The 23,930-nt window shown below is 33.4% G+C and overlaps 4 protein-coding genes across 4 annotated transcripts in view; 2 read left to right on the forward strand and 2 right to left on the reverse strand.

The window, feature by feature from the left end:
- The window catches only part of LOC101894919 (centrosome-associated protein 350), a 61,581-nt gene extending 55,670 nt beyond the window's left edge, over positions 1–5,911 (forward strand). Inside the window, exons 4-6 of the mRNA XM_011294155.3 lie at positions 1,351–4,228; positions 4,732–4,924; positions 4,998–5,911. Coding sequence (XP_011292457.2) covers positions 1,351–4,228; positions 4,732–4,924; positions 4,998–5,764 — 3,838 coding nt within the window. The 3' untranslated portion in view covers positions 5,765–5,911. The remainder of the gene's footprint in view (positions 1–1,350; positions 4,229–4,731; positions 4,925–4,997) is intronic.
- A 7,379-nt stretch (positions 5,912–13,290) lies between these two features.
- LOC131801697 (serum factor response D-like) lies at positions 13,291–14,780 on the forward strand. The gene is made up of 2 exons (XM_059120625.1): positions 13,291–13,865; positions 13,931–14,780. The coding sequence occupies exons 1-2, from the start codon at positions 13,416–13,418 to the stop codon at positions 14,708–14,710; spliced, it is 1,230 nt and encodes a 409-aa protein (XP_058976608.1). The 5' UTR covers positions 13,291–13,415; the 3' UTR covers positions 14,711–14,780.
- Positions 14,781–16,577: 1,797 nt separating this feature from the next.
- LOC131801698 (large ribosomal subunit protein eL38) lies at positions 16,578–17,291 on the reverse strand. Its single transcript, XM_059120626.1, has 2 exons — positions 17,167–17,291; positions 16,578–17,090 (listed from the first exon to the last, which is right to left on the reverse strand). Exon 2 carries the CDS (start codon positions 17,088–17,090, stop codon positions 16,878–16,880), a length of 213 nt encoding a protein of 70 aa, XP_058976609.1. The 5' UTR covers positions 17,167–17,291; the 3' UTR covers positions 16,578–16,877.
- Positions 17,292–20,387: 3,096 nt separating this feature from the next.
- Positions 20,388–21,159, reverse strand: LOC131801699 (nuclear receptor 2C2-associated protein-like). The gene is made up of 3 exons (XM_059120627.1): positions 21,018–21,159; positions 20,861–20,951; positions 20,388–20,748 (listed from the first exon to the last, which is right to left on the reverse strand). The coding sequence occupies exons 1-3, from the start codon at positions 21,053–21,055 to the stop codon at positions 20,452–20,454; spliced, it is 426 nt and encodes a 141-aa protein (XP_058976610.1). The 5' UTR covers positions 21,056–21,159; the 3' UTR covers positions 20,388–20,451.
- Positions 21,160–23,930: the final 2,771 nt, after the last annotated feature.

Below are 23,930 nucleotides of genomic sequence, written 5' to 3' on the forward strand. Positions count from 1 at the left end.
GAAAAAGAAGTCCTGTAGGGAACGATTAGAGCTTTAAAACAAGTAGAAAAGCAGCTAAGTTCGTCTGGGCCTAACATTTAATAGCCTTACCATTTCAAAGGAAATTGAAAAATTTCAAAAAAAAAATGAAAACCGTTATATGGGGATTATACGAAGACGTGGACCTGCATACGAAATTTTTTGTGCCCATTACGAACTTCAAATACGAAATTTGTTACAATTACGGTGAATAATGTCGTTAAAACCATGAAAATACCGAATATCGGGAGGTACCGTTATGTGGGAGCTAACCGAAGATCTAAACCTGCATACAAAAATTTTTGCCATAGGCTGTAGTACCCATTGGTATCTTCCAATACAAAATTTGAAACGATGCCGGTGAATAATGTTGCTGAAATCATCAAAATACCGAATATCGGGAGGTATCGTTATATGGGAGCTATACGAAGACTTGGACCGAAATGGCCCATTTACGAACTTAACCTGCCTACTGGTAACCTATGCATGTATGCAGAATTTTAGCCTTCTGTCTTAATTATATCGTTATGAAAACCAACAGACATACGGATAGACGGACATCGCTAGATCGTCTTAGAACTTTACTTTGTAGGGTCTGTTATGAATATTTCGAAGGGCTACAAACGGAATGATAAAGTTAATATACCCTCCATAGAATGGTGGAGGGTATAATACTATGCAAAATACTCTCAGTTAAAACTTAAAATTCCTTCAAAATTTCAATATTAAAAGTAAAAATATACTTTTTGAAAATTACCTTTAAACATCCAAGATTGGCCCTTTAAAAGTATTCAAAATTTTTTCTCTAAATATTCACTAAAAAACTTCTTGAAAATCCGCCATCAAAGCTCTTCAAATGCTCTTAAAATAAAATAAGTGATTAATGCCGTGATTTCCCATTTTCACAGGACCTCAATTTTCTAATAATTTTGGTCATCTTTTCAATTTATGATTTATGATCCTAGAAACATTGAATTATTAAAAATTCTTAAATAACGAACTTTTTCACCTAGAGCCCTTTAAACAGATTCCTTAAACTTTTTGATGTTCCTATTCGCGTAATATCAGGCTATTTTAAAAAGTTAAGGAATTTATTAAAACTTTCACTTTTAAATACATATTTTTATAAATGATATCATGATTAAACGCAAAAATATGCCTTGTTGTTGTTATCTTGAAATATGCTTATCATTTTTGCTATGTTTTCTTTTACCTATACCTCGCTCCCACATTACCACCTTAGAGTTTTGAAAGATAAAAAATTAAGTTAAATTTTCATGACAAGTTTGTGGAGCGACATAATCACTCGTAATTTTGTTTGTTTTCTTGCAGATTGCTCCAATCAACAAGCAGTAGCAATACAAATGTTAAATCTTCAATAGCATCTACTGGAATTGGAACTAGTGCCCGCGTTCAGCAGCAGCATTCACCCACAAAATATAAGAAAGATAAAACGACTAGTCCAGCCCATTTTGCACCCAAAGTACCTTTGGTATCGCCCATTACCAACAGATCTGCCGCGAAGTCCCTAAAATCACCAGCAGCAGCAGCTGCAACTGTGGCAACCATAAAACCCTCACCAAATAAAACAAATCTACCCCAGACAACACCATCCATACTGAAGGCCACATATGAATTGGAATCCTCTGCGGCCTTGGAAGAACTCTTAAAGAAACGCGAAGAAGATTTACGCAAACGTCGTCAACATGTGGAACATTTAATGAAATGGCATCAACGGCTCGACGAGGAAGAAGCTGAAGTTCTACAATTGGAACGTCAACTGTTAAGCTATAATAATGTGCAACAGCATTTCGAAAAGACACCTCAAAGCGACGGCCACAGAAACCAAAAGAAATCCCTGCAACAAATGCCACCATTGGAAGCTTCTTCAGTTGTTGATGAAGAAGAAGAGTTGACCCGAGAGGTTAATTTGGATGATACAAGTCATCATCATATTTATCAGAATCTAGCCAAGGAAACGGAAAAGAAACGCGCCTCTAGAGCGCGTAAAATGGAAAAACGTCTCAAGGACATTGATAAAAGTCTAAAAGAATTATCTCATATATCGGCCACAAACACAACCAACACCACCACAACGACGGCAAGCAATTCCTCGGCCTTTGTAATGGGACATAACAATGACGACATTGAAGTGTCATCAGCCACCCAACAAGAATTGGATTTTGTGCGCACCACTGGCTCCAAGTTGAATAAGTTATGGCGTCGCCTTACCTCCCAAACGGTGGAGAAATTCGAACCTACGCGACGTTATAAGCTGTGTAAGGCCGATCTTGAACGGCTTTATGAAGAAGCCAAAATGGCTGTGCTCAGAGATTTTGCTGCTGATGAGGAGCGGATAGCCCAAGAGTTGTTGGAGAAAAGTTCGGTAACAACAACAGCAAACACCACAGCCATTGAAAGTCCAACAGCACAATCACCGCAGGGACATGTCCTAAATAAAAGCAATTTTGTGGAAGTTCCGGTGTTGAATTTAAATTTCAGTTCTGGTCACTCAGAAGCTGATGAAGATTCTGCTACAAAATTGGCAAAGGTGGCTGCCGTACCGGCGGCGGCAAATCAAGGCATTTACAGTCCCAGTGTTGCGGAGGAGAATTTCAAGGCTCAATTGTTAAATTCTAGTGCCTCATCGTCATCAGCTGGGGAGCAACCGGAAGACATCCTACAAAAGGAACAGGCTGAACAGGCGTTGGAATTGGAAAGGCAACAACAGCAGGAGAAACAAAAACGTATTGAGAATAATGTACAAATATTCTTAGTCCTGACCCAACGTCTGCATTTGGGATCCTCTGTAAATCGCCATCAACCAGCAACAACAGTTCATCAGCAACCACCGGGACTGCAGCGTAGTCTCAGTGATACGGAAATTGCCGATATACCAAAGTTTTCTGCAGCTACAACAACTAGTCATAGAAATGTATCAGCGAACACTAGTCAAAATAAAGCAAACACAGCAACAACAACAACGGCGACAATTCAAAATGTGCATCAAAAGTCCAAATCATGCATTGCAGAAGTTACAAATTACATTCCTTATGAAACAAACAGACATTGTGACAAGTCAGCAACGGCGACAACAGCTTCTTCCACAATTAAAGAACCAACAAGCCGGCCCACAGTTATTACCACAGTTGGGAGAGTTCCACCCATAAACCCGTCTCAGACATCACAGACACCGCAAAAGCTCTCCTTCTCGGGGCAATTTGAATATGATTCGGAAGCTAAAGCCAAAGAAATCTCCTCAAAATTAGATGAAATATCAGCTGCCGTTAATCTACTATCTCAAGCTAATGCCCTGCCCTCATATCCTGCAGCGTTACAATCGAAGAATTCCTCTGCGGCTCAAGAGGGCGAACAAACAAGCATTACGGAAGTAGCGAATCTAAGTACGAACGAAAATTCTTCGTATTCTTTGAATTTTGCCAACATTTCCATAGATAGGCATTCCTCACCTGGTTCACAACAACTGCAATCTCATAACACAACCCAAAACCAACGTAGCAAAACACCCATCTCACCAACCAATAATAGCTCTGAATCATCATCATCTCAAGTAAATACTTTTGTCGTTTCGCCCAATGGCGGCTCATCTTCGAAAACCTTTACCAAAGACAACAGCACAACTTCAAACTGTAGAACTTTTACAAAAGAACAAACCCCAACAACCACCCCGCCAGGTTTATCGAAAACCGTAACTGTGGTAAGTCCAGCGAATTTGGATAAAACCATTAGTGAAGATTACGAACCTGATTTCGAACCAGATACAACGGATGAAACTCATATTGATGATATATCATTGCCGTTGTATGAAACGACGGTGAGCGAAGATGCCACCACAACGATAGAAGAGGGTGATAGTGAAGTGGCTGAAACCTCCCGAGGTAATGGGAGTTTATCGAATAAAACTTATTGTGCTGAAACAAAACAAGATCAGTTGCCGGTTAAAACGCCCACCATAACCATAACTAGTACTAGTCCCGAAAAGGAGCTATTACCACCACCACCTCCATTACCGCCACCACCACCAGCCCTCACAGCAACTGCTAGTTCGTCTTCTGTCATTAGTTTAGCAACAACTACAAGTGGTGCCTCTGGCGCCCAAATCATTGCAACATCGAATGGCAATGCTTTAATGCCGGATATTATAAATGAATTGGAATTGAGACGACATCCATTGATAATAGATAATGAGGTAAGAGATCCAAAAATGTTGTAAAACTAATGCTCTATTCTCGAACCTGCACGAATCTATTATTTCGATATCAGTTATCGCAGGAACCATTTTTATATTATTGCAGTTCTGGAACAGACCATAACTTCGTAAATCGGATAGTTCTTGGACAATTTTTTAACAGTCTACCTTAAAAAATAGAAACAATTCATTGTAATAGCTTAAATGGTCCTTAGATAAGATACAATTTAAATTTAATAATAGCTCACACGATCCTTTCACAAATATCAATTTTAATTCCACATTTATTGCTCATACGGTCCATTAACAAGTCAGATAGTCCTTGAATGTTCTTTAAAATTTTAGAAGTTTCTTAAAAAGTATAATTTTAAAAATCTTTATCCTTTGCTTTTCTTAAAAAATATTTTTGTATAAAAAAATTTGTTTGTGTCTCAATCAATCCATTAAATATATTCATTATTGTATGAGATTATGAAACTAATATCTATTGTCTTATCCTTCAGCATTTAAAACAATTGGAACATGTGGCCGCCTTACCTTACATGTATGTAAGGGAAATTCCCAATAAACCGCCACCACCCTATGTACCGCCAGCGCATGGTAGTCCCATGACCACCATATTCCCCTCGGAAGAACGTATTAAGGATATAACTTTTAGAAGAACGCATGAACTCTATTGTGAACTCTTAAAGACTGGTAAATACTCTCGAAACCCATCTCAAATATGTGAGCTAATTTTGTTTTTTTTTTATTACCTTCTCTTTTGCAGAATATTGCAACGAAAAAGGTGAAAAACTACCCTCAGTTATGGAGGAACAAATCACCAATATCTATGAACGAATTATCCTAGATATTTGCCGTGAATATCTAGAAGAGCATAGCGAAATTTTACGTGAAGGTGATCCGACGAATTTCCACAGCCAGCTGGCATTTTTCAATCCCCCTAATCGCCTGCATTGCATACAAAATGCTATATACAAAGAGGTGCGTCACTGCCTGGCCATGGACAAGACACCACCTAAACGAACACAAATTTATTCGGTCTATGGCCAACGTGCCAAACAGGATCACATTGGAAAAATCATAATACAAGAAATGTATGATGAAGATGATCGCTGGTGTAATTTTCATCGCGAAGAATCGGAAGTACTAATATTAATTGTTGAGGAAATGATTAATAAAAATATACGTGATATTGCCAAAGAGGTAATGTTAGAAGAAGGTATACCCCTGGATGATGGTGATGCTGATGCTGAAGAAGGTATAGAGATTGAAGAGATTGTTGAAGAAACAAGTGAAATGCAAGAGAACTTGGAAAACACTCTTGAGGAGGAGCAAAGAGTAAGGGAAACCATGATATCCTCAGTGGAAGTAACTGAAAAAGACTCCAGCCAACTAGAACGTCTAAACAATACGAAGTCAATTGATGATATTGGAGCACCAGCATCGCCGGTCTCTGCAACGAATCAACAATGCCATGGCAATGGAGTCGTAAATGATACAAGTAACTCCTTCAAAGTATCCACATCGGCATAGTAGAGATTTGCTGGTCCATTTTTGTATGTATATAATCTAGTGTACTGAAGTAAATTTTAGACATAAATGTATAACTTTTTTAGCAAAACATTTCATTTTATGAAATGTTTAATTTTTATTAAATTAATGGCCTGAATGGAATGGAATATACTGAATTTATCGTTGTTACAGAGATGGCTGAGGAGAGCAGTTCTTAATAAAGTTGAACTCTTGCCTTTCCAATTCAGAGTAACCAAAAGGAATAGTAGTTTTTAAAAGTTCTTTTAACGTTCTGTCTTCTTTGCATAAGCAAAATTACTTATTACATACTACAATTGTTGTATTCTTGAGCCATAATTTCATTCGCAAAACATTAGACGGTATTTATACAAGACCCTTTGATGATCCTCTTAGATTAAAAATTAATTAAAAGACATTCTTACTTGTATCTAAAGGCGTTCGAATATGAAGAGCTATTGTTATTTTTCTTTTTTATTAGGAAATCATTATTAAAATACCTAATCGAGATTTTCTATGTTGGAAAATTATAAAATGATCTTCTAAATGAGAAGCATTTTCTAATTCAAAAAAAAAATTCTGATGGTTTTCAAAACTCAATCATGTTTTTTTAATAGCACTGGACCCTCATTTTTTGTTACCTTTTGATTTCCGTCTTCAGCCATTCTTTAGGTGGTCTTCTATTTTTTAACTCTTTCAGACTATCTTCTAATTCAGATGGTTTTCTATTTTAGAATCTATTTCATATTCTTGTTACAAATAAATATGACCGCATCTTCTTTGATTTCATTCATCGGTCCATTTTCTTCTATTTTAAAAGACTTTCAGATTGTTTTCGTTTTATCTAACGATTATCTAATTCAGATAAACGTCTAATTATGTTCTTTGTTAGAAGGCCTTTTAAAGGTTACAAATAGATTCCATTCGATTGCCATCGTCGATCATTCTCCAAATGGTCTTCTATGTTAGAAGAACTTAAGATCGTCTTCAAAATTTGAAGTCAGTCAGACGGTCTTCAACATTAAAAGACATTCTAATGGGTTTCTGTACGAATACACCATATAATGACCATTTTTACATTTGAAGACCTTCTCTTGGCCTGCTAACGGCAATTGATACTAAAAGACATTACGTTCATATTACAAGATCCTTTTAAATTAAAAAGAGTCCTGAAATCTTTCAATATATTAAAGACACTTTAATGACCTTCTGAATAAGAAGATTTCCTGACTGTAATCTTATAATTGTAGGTCTTCTGAGTTGGGAGTTGTCCCCGTCTTGTTGTAAGAAATAGATCCAATTTGATTTCCATCTTCAAAGTTTATAAACCAATTAACCGTGATAACTGACCTATCACAATAAGTTTAACTTATGTTTTCTCAAGTCAAGTTTATTGTGGCTAGACAATTATCACGGTTAGCCCTTTTAGCAATAGAAATTTTGTGTTATTTCTTCTTCTTTCCCGCTAAAATTCTAATTTCTCCTAACATCCATTTTAAATTCTGTATAAGAGTTAATCCAACACAATCTAAATGCTCACATTTTTGAGAATTCTGAATTAAACACTCTTTATTATTAGACCGGAAGCAATCATGGAATTTTTATATTTTTCAAATAAAAAAAAAACCAATAATGCATTAGTTAATATTTTTATTTTTGTATTGAAAATTATAAGTAATATTAGTTTTTCCTTTTTTCCCGGAATGTAGATAATCTCCTTCAGGAGAATACTTACAATTATGTCCAAAAAAATGTTTCTAAAAACTTCCAGCCATACAACGAAAACCGGTAAATTCCATTTCTTTAGGCCAAATATGTTTTTTCCTCAATTTTAATTTGTCTTCGAAAAATTATATGCCATTTTTTATTCTAAATAATAGTCTTCAATATTATATAATGTTTATGTATAAAATCTAGTATCTACTGAAATTAATTTTTAATATGTACTTAAATTACCTGTTATACTTTTATAAAAATAATTTTGTTTTTCGCTAATATGTATGTATGTACTTATACGTATACGAATCAATCACAAACACTAAGAGACACACACACAAAACACAACAATTTTTATAGCATAAGATAGATTTATTTTACTACTATAAATACACCCTGTACCTTCCTCCCTATCGCCCCAAACCACACAGTCCATTCGTCAATCCAATGTTTCGTACAAAATTTGTTCGTAAGTTTTTCTTTTTGTCGTTTTTCGTTGATTCAATTTTCTTTTTTAGTTTTACAATGTAACAAATAAGTTTAGTAGCCGCCATACAATATAACTTATCGTTTAGGATTTAGCATACAAATACTTTGTCTGCTATTATATAGAATTAGATTGTCATTGTATCTAAAAAAATTGCAACTACAACAAAAACTAAAGAAATCTTAATTTGTCTTAGTTTTAAAATGATCTATACATACTACATACAAAAGAAAGAAACAAATTGAAATACAATACAATATAAACAAAATTAGTTGTTTTTATTATAAAAATAATAAGTATAAATTAACGGCGTTACCGACGTTTTTCACCAAACAATTTAAACACATGTATTTAAATGAGAGTTACCCAAATATGTCGGGCGTACGAAACAAATTCAACATTGACAATTGAACTACGTAATAAAAGCAAATGTCGAACCAAATTGCTCCTCTTTTCGAATAAACATCATAGATTCGGAACTAATATTTTCCAAAAACATGTGATCTCTAAAAAATATCGGTATTTGCTTGGCTTAATAAGAAAGGTTGCTCAACTTCAAAGAAACTAGAAAGATACAACTCTGTGTTGGAGTCTTATTGTGTCAAATAATATTTTAAATATGCAACAGTAGGCTTTGGTAATTTTTAATTTTTTTAACAAAATCCTTATATTGGGAAAAATAAGGGCACCTAAAGATAAAAATTGTATTTGGGGGGTAGCTTTGTTCTACAGTCTGTAATTGTGCCATGGGTATTTGAGAAAGCAAATGTTTCTACCATTGTACCATGCTACAATAATATCAAGGTAGGGCTATGATACCATATGATTTTAATTTTTTTTATTGCCTTGGCTTAATATGTCAACTTTATTTGTTTACGTATATGTTTTCTTTTCAATAACAAAAAAATTGTTCAGAAAATATTCAAATTCGAGTGTTTTCAAAATGTTTATTTCAATGTATGCATCGACAGAATCTACAGTTTTTGTAGCGAAATAAACCTTTAGAGATATATAGAACATGATTTTGAAAAGAAATTTTGACCTTTCATTTAGTTTTCGCGGTTTTCAATTATTTATTCAAAACAAATGCAACAAGTTGTTTGATTTTTTATTGTTTTGATACTAATTCCGACAAAGTTAGCCGACCTTCTCTCCATGGTACAATGAAGACTTGTACAATGCAATGGACACTGCTGAATTTATTCAGTTGACCAATGACTGGTTCAATGTACATAATTCATCTCCTGGTACAACTGGTTTGCCCGGAAAGGTAAGGAAATTGCTAAAAAAAAACTAGGGCTTTATCAAATTAATTATTTTTTTACAATAGTTCCTACCATTAGTAGGAACCATTCGGCAATGACCTACAAAAACAAAAAAATGTATTGGAAGACTGACCAAATTAATGTCAACACCTATTATCCTAATAAGAATACATTGGAAGTCTTCCAAAAAGGGAATTCTGGTATCGAACAGCGCCCCAATTATGTTATACGAATACGTACAAAAGTTCAAAATCTAATGTATTTTAACTCGACGACTTAACCAGGATACATTGGAAAACTTTTTTGACGCAATACAAAGTAAAGGTGACCTTAACAACCACCCATAACCACAGGACTTTAAGTTTAAACCACAGGACTCGACGTAAATGAAAATTTCGAATGGATCAGTCTAAATGAATTAATTACTGATAATAATACGAATCCGAAAATGAGGAACGAAACACCCGATTTGGCCGAAATCAACGAAATGAATGCTCATGACATTGGCATTGTTCAAGATGACGCTTTAGAATATACACCTAATTCTGTTTTTACATGGTCTTTTTGTACACGGTTTTGATATAACACGGTTTGAAAATTGAATACTTTTAATTTATTTACACGATTTTATTCCATTTAGCACGATTTGAAATTTTATGTACTTAAAATTTTTTTGTCAAATTTAATTTTTGCGAAGTATGTTCATATCACAAAAAAGTATTTATGAAAGAAAAAAGTCTGAAACCATCGATAGTATCGATAGTTTGCGAACACTAGCTTAAAGATTTAAGTGAATTCCCCTTTAGCGCGTACAAACACTTTTTACTGGTCAAAGCAAATGTGAATAGCACTACGTGCATACAATAAAATTTACTGGTCAGAGCAATTGAAACGTGTTAATATTTTGTGAACTGTTAATGCAATAAGACGTGTTTGGTAAAGAAAAAAAAACTTCTTGTTTTTCACTAATTTTAATAGGTTTTAGAGATTGTTCCTAATCACCCATTTTTGTATAAGATCAATGTCTTTTTTACACGGTTTTTTTTTACACGACTTCTTCTGGAACCAATCTACCGTGTAAAAACAGACTTAGGTGTATATCAGGGTATATGATTCGAAAGTTAAATCTGGAAGAATACCAATGTCAGGAGCAATCATTATGAAACCATCTGAGCAGCAATTAGAAACTATTTATAATAAAATTAATGTTATTACTATATCCCATTCAAAAAAAAAAATAAATAAATAAATAAAGAACGCCTCGTAAAAGAAAGCCTAGAAGTTAATTAGTTAGAAGTTAATTTACCAAATGCCGGATTCATTTCAGAGTTCGGCATTTAAATAAGCGTCTTAAAGTTCAAAAGGCCAAACAAAGAATTATGGGATATAAGAAGCTGTTAAAAATCAATTTATTAGAAGGTAAATGAAAACTGTACATATTCTATAAACAAAAATTGTAATTTTTAAATTCTTCCAAAATAGAACAAAATGAATTATCTTAAAACAAATCATTTTTGATTACAAACACATTTGATACGGCCAAAACGGGTCTCATCCAAACAACGGTTCGAGACCCCAGGTCTATTTGGGTCAAATCCGTTTCAGGACATTTGGAATCGACCTAGAGGGAGCCCCCGATTTGGCTTAGAAAATATAGATCGAGTTCGTAGATGAGCCGTATTGTTCCAATCCTATTGGTACCTACCTCAAAAAAGGTCAATTTCAAAGAAAATAATTTACCAAAAACATATCATCCAATTTTTTAAACTCTGTGCATCCCAATAACCGTATCAGTGCTAGGACGATATCCGTCTACTCCCTCAAGTACCTCCACCACAAAGGGCCAACAATTTGAATTGAAAAAAGAAAAATAGAACAATGCTTGAGAAACATTTATTTTGCACAAACTTTTCTCAAATCTGTCCATTGTTGACCAATTTGTTTTGATTTTTTTTTGTCAGCTAACAATTGTTTTCTCTGGCTAAAAGCAAAATCTTGCAAATTTAGTACCCATTTCAGGTAATGATGAACAATAAATCTGGGAATCTGTGGTATATATTATTTCAATCTCATTTCAGACTGGAGGCATTAAAAAAGTAGCAGGAAACCAATATATGTGTAGTCTTAGTGGAAGAGATGTAGAATCTCAAATAAAGGAGAAGAAAGCGTATCTTGATACCACATGAGGCAGTGATGAAAAGAAAAAAATGCGTAAAATGATTAAAAATTAACAAATAATATTTTACACTACTACAAAAATAAGCTTAATATAATATTAGATTCGTAAGCTTATTCTACAATTACAAGTATAAGCTTATAAATAAGGGTTCAATTTCGATTATTCTATACTTGTTACACAAACCTTTTTCAATGTTTTCTCAAGATTTAGGCTTATGTTAACAAGCTTATTAACACGGACAGACGAATGGAAGGACACACATAGCTAAATCAACTGAGCTCGGCGAGATAAGAAGATCCCTATACAATATTCCATGTCTTAGATCAATATTTCGAGGTGTTATATAATTTTTAGACCAATCAAAGTTATAATACCCCCAACACATAGTATTGTAGGGTATAACTATTTATATAGAGGACACTACCTACGACTTCTGGACGACTTCGTGTCGAAAATCCATTTAATTTTCAATGTTAACTAAAATCTAAATAAAAACCGTAAAAGGGCTACTAAACGGAAATTTTTAATGAATGTTTTCAATGTATGTTTTCTATGATTACAATTACAAAAATTAATAAACTATAAAATTTTATTTTATTTATTTTTTTTTTTTTTTGGTTTGTCGCGTGCTCACAAACGTGACTTCTTTTAAGAAAATATTTTCATCAACCATCAAATATTTTATGATTAATGTTATCTGAAAAGAAGTCACGTTTGTGAGTCAGTAGCATGGTAGAATTAAGAAGGCAAAGTCATGTAATCATATGTTTACAATTGTTTTAGATTTATACATTTGACAACATCTCATTGTCAAAATCTATATTCATAAATCAGAGATGGGAACTGTTTCTTATGCCTTTAAATTTGACAAGGTAAATTACAGAAAAAGCAGATTTGGGAATGCTAATTAGAAATTGAACAATTGTCAATAGCAATCAAACATATATTTTGCAAAGAATATCTTAGAGACTACCAAAAATATTTTTAATTTTTTCCTAATATTTCTTTTTTTCAAGCACTATCGGAGTCCCCTAACATTTTATAATGATTTTTTTCTATTCGATAATCAACAGGAAATTAAAAAGATTTTCCGTATTTATTTCCTAAAACGTTTTTATGTATTTTTTCGAAGAGTATCACAAGGTCCCAAACCTAAATTTGTTATAGAACTTTTTTCAGTAGCTAATAAGTATATTTTTTATTAGTTATTTTTACAATTTTCGACGAATATCAGATATTTTTATTTTTTTATTAATTTTCAATTGTATTTTAATTTTTTTAAATTATTATTAGGTCTTTTTTTCGTAGAACAATTAGCAGCCCCAAAACGTGTTTAAAAAAGAAATATACAAAAAAAATATTTTTAAAAATTTTTTGTTTCCAATTTGATAGATAATATAAGTTATGGGCCCTGTGGGCTTATTTATATTTCTTTGTAAGGTAAATAAATGAAATGAAATGAAATATTTATTTCCGGATATTAAGTAAATTTTAAAAGCAAAATCAACATTCAATGGATTAAAAACGTCGTTTAAATACAATTTCGAGCGCAATTTTTTTTGTGTTCCGAAAATGTAATTGGTGATAATGCTCTTTAATTGAAATTTTATTCTAACATATATCTGTTGTGAGCAGCGCCTCTACGTATTTTTTCACATAAACCACTTTTTGTCCCCTTCTCTATACATTCAAACATGCAACAAATATTCATTCGAAATTTTATATTATAACAGAAAAAGTCCCGAGTCAATTGATGTAATTTTATGTATCTTCCCGCCCAAATCTTATGTCACATCTGGTAACACCTCATACATTTATCTGTCATGCTATACAAAATAGAGAGTGGCAAAACATATGACATGCTATAAACAAACAAAATACAACTAGCACAGCCGAAGTGTTTTATTTCTTTTGCTCCAAAAAAGAAAGAAAATTATTGCACATAGTCTTATAAACATCGTTAAAATAAAATATTTAAATCTAAAGGTATTGTGGAAAGTTGAAAAAATGAAAGTCGAATGTGAAATGCCGAGCAAACAAACCGTGCAACAGACTACTGCAGTGTCTGCCATCAGACCAGGAGGCGGTGGTGGTGTCGTATGGTCACGCGAAAAAGTAAATCAACTGATCGATTTGTACAAAAAGAATGAATGCCTTTGGAATCACTGGCACGAGTCCTATAAGAGCAAGGATAAACGTAATCGGGCCATTGAAGACATTTGTTCGACTTTGAACATTAGTAAATTTGATTTTGGCAAGAAGATTCATAATCTACGCAATCAATTTAATACGGAAATGAAGAAACTGGAACAACGCATGGAAGAGGCTGGAGCTGAGGGTAGAGATGCAAGTATTGGCTGCAAATGGAGTCATTTCGAGGCGTTAATGTTTTTGCGTAATGTAATTGAACCACGGCCAGGTGGCTATCAGAGCAGCTGTAACTATCAGACACCAAAGGTAAGTGAGCAGCTAAGTCATGAAATAGAACCAACTAAATTGAATACATTTGTTTCTGATTATAGAAAATGCGTTTACGATTTGACTACAACAGTGCCGAAGAGGATGTACATGTTACAGTAATACCGCAAAATAATAGTAGTAGCTCCACAACTTCCAATCAATATAGCAATGATGATACGTCCCAGTCCCAGTTACAGTATGAAGACAATCATGGAGAGACATCAACTGAAGATTTTCAAAATTTTGAAAACGAGTTGAACGAAGTTGGAACCAATGGTGAGGGTGGTGCTGCTGTTCAATCGACACTTGTGTCTGAAGAGACAATAGATCAAAAATATTTGCCCACCTTACAACAGCAGCAACAGATGCAAAGGCAACATTTTATCTCAACACCCCGCACATATTTACAACAAAAGCCAAAACAACAACATGCTGCCCCCAGTCATAATTATTCCACATTAACAACAAATAACTCTGCAAATGAAACTAATCATGCCGGCAATGTTATACATCTCAATCATGAAAATGCTGCTTCCATAATTGAATTGAATTCCAGTAATATATCATCTGCAGTGCTCCACAGCAACAGCAACAACAATGTGACAACTTCCTCTCCATCAGCAACAATGGTTAACAATAATCCAGTTATTGCGTCTTCTTCCAATACAAATCATACAACCGTAACCACATCCACACCAGTTGCCCGTGATCAATGGGATGCTTTTGGAGAATTGGTTGCAACGGAGTTTCGTAATTTGAATTCAGATTTATCTCGTAAAAAACTTAAACGTAAAATTATGCAAGCAATGTTGGAGATTGGTGAAGAAGATGACGGTCTATAGTTTATTGGTATTTAAGGTTTAACAAAAGGCATTTGTTTATAAAGTTACGTAGTTTTAAAATAAACAAAAAGCAATATGTAAATTTAATTATAAAACCAGTAAAAAGCAGCTAAATTCGTCCGGACCGAACTTTCAATACCCTCCACCATTAGGAAGGATCTTGAACATTTTCAAATAATTTCGAAAAATAGCCCTTAAATGAAAATTTATATATGGGGGTGGCTATTCGAAGACGTAGACATTCATATACAATTTTCCGTCACTGATTATAGTACCCATAACGAACTGCAAATATTGAAAGAATTCCGCTGAATAAAGTCGCTAAAATCATCAAAATACCGAATATTGGGAGGCACCCTTGTATGGGGGCTATACGAAACCGTTGACCGACAAGGCCCATTACAATAGGTACCATAATTATCATGAAAATACCATAATTGAAGCATACTTTAAGGCGAGAAAAAATACCATGATATATATTTGAGATATTCTCACGTTACAGACATTGCCAATTGGAAAAGGGCAGACAGATGCCAGACAAGCAGTTGATCCTTCTTAGAACATTTACAGAAATATGTACTGAGATTGTAAGAATTTGATTGCAACCAGATTTTTTGCGAGGAGATATGCAACCAAATTATGATTTCAAATAATTTTTTGACCTTTGATTTGTTTTAAGGATGTTCAGTTACACAGGAGTCATCAGTTGATTCACTCGGAGATCTTTGGTCCAATGTGTTCAACTAGGAATTGTACATTGAGATAGAGAAATAATCTAAAGGTAGTAAAGAACTCTTTGTAGAAGTACGTTGGTTTGCCTAGACATGCCTTAAGCATACAAATTATGATAGCACCAGAGTCGGAGAAGAATATGAGAATTTATATTTCCCACCTACCAAATAGCTTTTGTATCATGTTAAATAGCATGGTATTTGCTCAATTGTCACTACCACCTGTTGTCCCATCTTGAGGTCAGATATTTGATCCTGCAGTGAACAGTCCATATGCTTGTGGTGATATGAATTTCTAAATGACAGAAGGGTCAGAAGTCGAAGGACTGGGAACCATCCAAGCTAACCTACTTGCCATTTCATTCTCCATTGTGTTGCTATGGACTGGTACCCAAAAGAGCTCAATGATTTCATGTATTTCAAACAATGGCACTTACCTTGATTTCAAAGGGTCGCATGACTACCGACTAATACAGTCATAAGTCTTGTTATGTTATATCGAGTTATCTGAGCTGATGCTTATAAGAGTTTGTATCTTTGTTTAAAAACTTGCAAAGAAAGTTTCGATCCATTAGGAACACAAACATTTAGATTATAGCAAAATGGTTCACAAACCTGTCACAAGAAATTTTTCCTGTCGGTAAATGGGGTTGCTATCTATAAGGGAAACCTACTATTATTCAAACTAATATTAGATTTATCAACGGTCCTAATTAATAACTAAAACGATTTATTTATTAAATTTTTTAAAAATATCTCAACATAAAAATGTTCCAAATATCATGCTAGAAAAATTACTTATTATAATAAAGCATGTGATACACTGATTTGCAACAATTATTTTTTGCCATTTATATAAAACTGGGTACTGAAAAATTCACGTCAGAACTGAACCGAAAATATTTCGATGTCCACTAATTTTGATTAATTTATCCATCTCCATATATTTGTAAATAAACTGAGACAAGCACTTCTAATCACGAGCCAAAATGCAACCCAATAAAGAACGCCAGGTACCCCAAGCCACATGACACAATACACCGGCAGCTATTATTATTGTTGTTGTTACTTCCATTACAATGTAAACAAGGAACACATATTGCACCCACCATAATTAATAAACACAATCACTGTAATTTCTTTTTTTAAATTATTACAACATTGTTGTTGTATCATTTAATGAAGAATGTTTTTTTTACAAAAAATTCTGCTTACTAAGGTGTTACTTGTTGTTGTTATCATTCACGTTGGAAAAAATCCTGCATTTTAAAAACAAATACAGCTTCCCAGATGAATTTCTTAATATTTATGCACCTCAGTTATTCACACTCCTCCCAGTTCCAATGGACAAACATTGTCTGTCCGTCATCACTTGGCATACACAAAACAACAACTATAGAATAATTTTGCAGGGTGGGGGGTCAAGCATAGCGAATTTACTTGACTTCCTTAACTTGCAAGCCTGGGGGAAGGGATTGCTTGATTTTCTCGGCCTTCTCTTTGTCTTGAACGACCAAGGTGTACAAGAAACGGGAGCAACGAATCTTGAATTTGGTGTTGCTGGGGTTCTTCTTTATTTTGACGGCACGAGCATCGGCACGACGGGCCTTGTTCAGGAAATCCTTAACTTCTTTGATTTCGCGGGGCATCTGTAAATTACCAAGAGGAGAGCAGCACATTAGTCATCGGGGGACATTTTGGTCGGTATTTTAATCCAAAACTTACATTGCAAAATTATTTTTGTAAAAAATTACGAGAAAACCAACCAATATTGATGTTTTCCACGTTTCGAAAGAAAGAGAAAAGGAAACACGAAGTTGGTTGCAGTTGACATTCACGGCATTGCCATATGGAAATTTTAATAATTTCGAACATGCGAGGTTATTTGCAGCGGAACGTAATAACGTGGCATATTACGTGGGCAGAATTTAGTTATTTTTGACAAAAAAATATTTGTTTTAAATTTGATTTAATGTTTATTTTATTATGTATGTAGATATTTATACTCCTCAGTTAGATCCCATATGAGTAAGTTTCGTTGTCCAAACTAGAGTTAAGTAATCTCAATCCCTCAAAATTTAATATGAAAATAAATTTGTCTGTCAAATGTTTTATGGTTCAATTTATATTATATTTATTTATTTATTTTAATATTCTTCTATATTCATAATAATTTGGTTCCAGTAGCCCATAAACCCTTTCTTATAAGATGATAGGAAGATAGATAGATGGAATGGAATAAGTTCAAAATAAAAATATCAATTTAGTAACGTAGATGTGCAGATTATATCAAAGTTTAAATTGTAATTTTCTTATCAAATGAAGGCGCAAATTAAAGGTGTTAATTTAATGTAGTTCAATTTAAAAAAATGTATGCTATTTTTCAGGGACTGTAGATATCCTGCTCATTACACAATTTTTATCAATATAATAGTACGTTTATATATATGAGGGTTAACCCACTGGATTTGGATTTAAATTGTCATATCCATTACTTTTACTTCAAATAAATCCTCTCAAAGTAGGTTAACCCTACAAAAAGTTCTAACGTAAACATGGCATAAGCTTGAAAAGATTTGCAAGTTTTATTGAACGGTATCAAAGGTGTTTTTTTGTGAATTTAACAATGCGTTTAGATAATACCTGTCATGCCATTGTGCAAACATAGAAGGTCGCACTCTTGATACAATACCTACGGTTAATTAAATGTATATAATGATACTCTGAAGCTAGCAAATGCCGGCTTAACTCTAGTTTAGTAAAAACTATTCTATTTTTTCGAAATTTGTTCCAGTTCTTTTACCCTGATTCCGGGAAACTATTTTTTTCTTGGGGGATGGACACGGGACTCCAGATTTTTGAACCGAATGTCCGGGTTCAAGACCCCGACTATTTTTTTATACCTTACAAAAAGTCGAAAAGGGGCCCATTTTGGGGGTCAACCAAATTGAAAAGTTATTAGCACAAATTGTAGCATTTTGGAAAGGTAAGAGTGTCAGCAATAATTTGGCGTCAGTTTGGTTGACCCCATAATGGGCCCTTTTTCGACTTTTTGGGGTTTTTATAAAAAATCCGGGTCTAAAAAATTAATAATTTGACTATAACTTCGGAATCGTTGGATAATCGTTTATATTAATGATTTCTCTGAGTGTTTGAATACAAACTCCTGTGATGCATTCGTATTTGCTGATGATATTTTCTTATTGTTTAGTGCTGATAAGGGATGTGAGACTATTTTAGAAAATAATATAAATGTGTGTCTTAATTCAATACTCCAATGGACAAGCAGCAATTCTTTGACGATAAATCCTTTAAAAACAAAAGCAATTCGATTTACTTCTAATGAGATGGTAATAAATATTTTTATTGGACAAACTATGGTACAATTTTTAGATCACCACAAGTGCTTGGGAGTCATTATTGATAGAAGGCTTAATTTTGGACCTCATATTGACTCTGTTCATGCTAGAGTTTATGGAATTTTGCGTAGACTTTACTCAACTTGTTTCTATTTTCCAAAATGGATTAAGTTCAGAATTGCTTATGCGCTATTAATGCCGTTGGTTTCCTACGCCTTAGAAGTCATATCTGGAACTGTCTATTACAATGTTCTTAAATTGAAATGCATTGTTAACTCTATTATCCGATATGTCTATAATATTCGCCGGCGTGATCATGTTTCCCCATTTGTTAAGCAGTTTCTGGGATTGCCTTTCGAACGATATATTGACCTTCGCAATTTGCTTTTTTTTACAAAATTATTAAAACTGGTATACCCTTGCCTCTGTGCGATATGTTTAAATTTACACGTTCCACTAGAAATACCCAGATTGTTTTACCAAGGATTTTTAACTCTCAATTTGAGAAGTCTTTTATAATTCGCGTTGCAAGATGCTGGAACTTCCTACCTGTTGACCTGCGCATTTTTTCGCATTCTAATAATGTGATTCGTTTAAAGTTATGTAACCATTTAACTACTACTGAATTGTAACTTTGCATAATCTCACCTTTGCCTTACAATTTTCCATTTTTCACTTGTTGTTTCTTCGATTTATTCGCCTATTCTATAATTCTGTATTTAATCTTTAAGTATTTGCGGCTGGGGAGCCAACAAATTTAAACTCTAACTTAAACAAAAAAGATAGAGTAAGATAAAGTATTTTATAGTAATAAATAAAATAAATATTTGTATTTGTATAATTAAGATTTTTTCTATTTGGTAATATTACATTGTATTGCTATTTTTGGCCTAAAAAGGCTTCTGTGTTACGAAATCTTGAATAAATAAATAAAAAAATAAATAAATAGGTATTTTCATAAGCTTTTAAATGATACCTATATTCTCTATATAGGGCAAGTGGATCCGAATCTTTAACCCAGATTTTCGGGTCAAAAATCGGGGGTCCCGGGTCCGTCCCTCAAGAAAAAATAGTTTCCGGGAATCAGGGTAAAATAACTACCTCTGGAAAAAAATTGGGAAAAAATCGAAGAGTTTTTACTAATGATTACTTTTCAGAGTAAGTAGAGGTAAATAAGTGGAACGTCATTGTTGTTTTCACAATATCGTTATCCTAATACGATTACAATTATTTTTCATCACCAAAATCTATAAATATGAATTAGACAATTTTCAAAATTATTTTATTTTTTATTCAAAACAAAACATATAAAACCTGAATACACATTTAACATTACAAGTCTGCAAAAAGAAAAATAGTATTCAGGTGATTGCTATGCCCAGTGTTTTTCAATTATTTTTTAAAAACGTGCGATTCTCTGTTACATAAATTGTCAATTTAATTCGATTGTTTGCACGTTATTAAGTGTGTGTGTAGTTTATATCGCCAAAAACCAAGGGTATTTTGCACTTTCCCTCTCCTGCTCATACAAATTTATCCACATGCAAAATTTTAAATTATTTTTCACATTAAAACACTCAATATAGGTCCCATTAAAAAATTCACATTTAATTTCTAAAACAATATACATATTTACATAACACAAAATGAACTACTTAAATATTCTTAAAATATATACAATAATTCGACCAAAAAAGTCTGTACTTGAACTAAATATAAATTTTATTCTCTTCACATTTGTTTGAGTTTCTTTAAGTTGGAAAGTTTGAACGGCATTGATGTCTTCAGCGTAAAATGGCTGCTCATAAGAAGTTTTTGTATCCGCTGCATCTCCGCTTTGAATTTCTATTTTAGCATCTTTTGCGGCAAATCCACCTTGAAATTGGAATGAAAACGCCGAGATCGTTTGCAACTCTTCAAATTCTATGTGTATGTATTGTGGTGAGCCCTAAATTAGGGGGAAAACAAATGTAAATTAGCAAATGTTACTGTTTTCTGTAAAACGTTAGTTCTAGCTTAAAATTTCAAAAAAAATGTTACATAGACCACCAATATCTTACTTCACTCGAACTCCATGCCGTATCATCTTGTTCATCGTACAGAAATTGTTTGCCATGTTGTTTCGTATCTTTATTCAATACAGAACTGACACTAAAACGAAAGTATACAATTGCATATTAAATTGGTGAAAAAATTGTAGAAATATACCTAATTTACCTGCATTTAAACTTTTGTATTGTTAATAGATTTTCCATGATGTTGATGTCTCAATTCTAACATTCACAAAGAAGAGCATATGAACTAGTTTATTATTGTGTGTCGCTGGGTTAATGGGTTCACACGGTTAGTTGTTTTGTTTTTTACGATAGCATTACCAACATCAAAATATTACAGCTTTTAACCCTTTTGTAAAAATTGATCTAGGCATAGTGGTCATGGAATATTGGTTTTCTCCACAAAATTTAATCCAAGATGCACTACACTCATTCGTAAACAACAGAGTATCCCGAGTCTTTGCGTTCGTTTATTTTTTTATCGAGTATTCCTTTGTGGCCTTCATATTCGTTTCGTTGGGACGTTTTTATTTTTGTTTCCAACGCTCTCATAATTCGCTCTTCATTCAGAGCACGAAGCCGATCGGCTCGCAGTCGGCGCGCAGCCGCCGCCGACTTTTTTATGTGATCTGAGCAGCTCTCATCGGCTCAAATGTCTTTTAATCTTATCGATTAATAAACATATTAAAATGCATATTATTGGACGATAATTTACATTGCGCACTCGTCTTCGAAGAAGAAGCAAATACATGTAGGCTATTTATATTAATTATACCCTACACCAGATAGTGGTAAGGGTATTATGTCTTTGTGGATTTGTTTTTTTATTACAAAACCTTTTGTAACTTACGAATTTTCATGGAGTGGCAACCAGATTGTTTGCCAAAAATTCGTAGTGGTTTTGCTTCTTTAAGGAAAAGAATGCAAAATGTGTCAAAGAAATATAAAAAATTATTTTTCCGCTGACCAAAAGGGTCAAACAGTTTTGACTAAATCAGAATCCGATTTAGACGAATCTGTTGATACTGAAGTCAATATTTCTCTATATGTAGATGTATCTCAATATGAAGATCTTTTTGAAAAGAAAAATGAATTTAAAAGTTTGGAAAAGGTTGTTGTAAATGATGGTGGTATATCAATATGTTGGAAATATTTTGATGATCTCTATTTTAAAAAGAGGCATATACTTCAAAAACATAAATTTTGCAAATTGTGTTTCGATGAAAAGACCGATTTAAAAAGGTAAGAATTTCTAATTTTTTCCATTCGCATGTATGTAATTGTTTATGATTTTAGTTTTGGAAAATCAACATCAACCACAATTTATATGAACCATCTACGGGCTGTACATAACTTGGATGTGAAATCTTTAAATAACCAGAAAAGTTCAAAAATGACACAAAATGCATTGAAATCCTCATCAAGTTGTAACAACAAAATGCTCGCCGGGTCGCCGAAATGTGCTGTTGCGATTTGCAACCGTTTAAAATTGTTGAAAGGCCAGGATTTAAGAAATTGATATCTTTCTTAAACCCAAAGGCTATATTCCCCACAGATAGGACAATAGCTACGACGGCTTTAAACGATGTTTATAACATATATTTGGCCCACGTAAAAACAATCCTTGAAGAGTCGCCCAAAAAATTTTACCCTTGTATTGGATGTGTGGTCAGATAAACATAAGCACTTGTCTTACATAAACATAAAAGTGCGTTTCTGCCAAAATTTTCAAATGAAAATTGTAACGCTCAAGACAGAGATCTTTCCACGATCTCACACTGGAACAGTAGTTGTAGAAAAAATTGAAGAAGCTTTATGTGAATCTAATCTGTTGAAAAAAAAACATATGTGCTGTATCAAATATTCAAAATATGGAGGAACAAAGCGATTTAGTAAAAATATTTACAGAGGTTGAAATAATTTTGGAGAGTTTGGATAGTTGCGAACAATTTCCACATGGAGATGACTATTTTACTGAACAGTTTGAAGCAACTTTAAACGTCAAGCAACACACCTCTTTGGAAAATTCCGTTACAACACGTTGGAACTCTCTGCTTGCAATGATCAAAGCTATACCAATAATATATCCACTATAAATGTAGCATTAGTTAAGGCTAAAAAGAATCTGTTAGTGATTGGGACGATGGAAAAGCAAATTATAACGGAATTTGGCACGTTTTTAAAAATTTTTGAGGACGCCATTTATTTTCAGGAATGCATTATGTCCTTATTGAAGAAAGAAGAAAAAAGGTAAACTTAACTGACGTATATTTTACTTGCAGAAAATATCAGCTACTCGTCAAAGAATGCTGGAATTTATGGGACCATCGCATTCTAATGTACAAAATAACGTAGAGTTAGAAATAAGAAAATATTTGGAAACGAAAGTCGAGGCGGTTGAGCCTCTAGATTGGTGGCGACAGAACAAACAAGTACGTTAAAGATTCACATTTTAAATTTGTTTTAATCATGTTACGTTTTGACCATTTACTTTTTATAGATTTTTCCAAATGTTGCTAGTGTAGCAAAATACGTGCTTTGGAATTCCAGCCACATCAGCATCTTCTGAGCAAGCATTTTCATATGCCGGGAATCGTGTAAATGCAAAGAGAAGCAGCCTGCACCCGGAAACAGTAAAGAAACAATTATTTGTTCACGATAACAAGGCGTTCGTCGAACCATTTTTATCGAATTAAAGTATTTTTATTACAATTTTTGAAGTGCTATAAGCAACAAATGTGCATATAAACTTATATTTTCATTTTTATTTTAAATCAAATGAATTGACAGTTATGAAATCAAACGAAATCTTTTTTCACGTTAAAGTGCTCGGCTGTAGCCGACTTTTAGCTGCCGCCGGCCGTATATTGCTTTAGCCGCTGCTGCCGATTTTCTTTCGACTGCGTTGTGTTGTTGTACAACAATATTAACAACAACCACATACAAACTTGTTTTTGTAAGTAATAAAAGTGTCAGAGTTATATGTCTAAAAATGTAAACAAAATAATTAATTTTCAACAAATTATTTTAATTTCAAAAATATACATTTTTGGAATTTGGATTATTAAATTGACAA

The sequence above is a fragment of the Musca domestica genome, unplaced genomic scaffold (genome assembly GCF_030504385.1).
Source record: "Musca domestica strain aabys unplaced genomic scaffold, Musca_domestica.polishedcontigs.V.1.1 17, whole genome shotgun sequence".
Lineage (NCBI taxonomy): Eukaryota > Metazoa > Arthropoda > Insecta > Diptera > Muscidae > Musca > Musca domestica.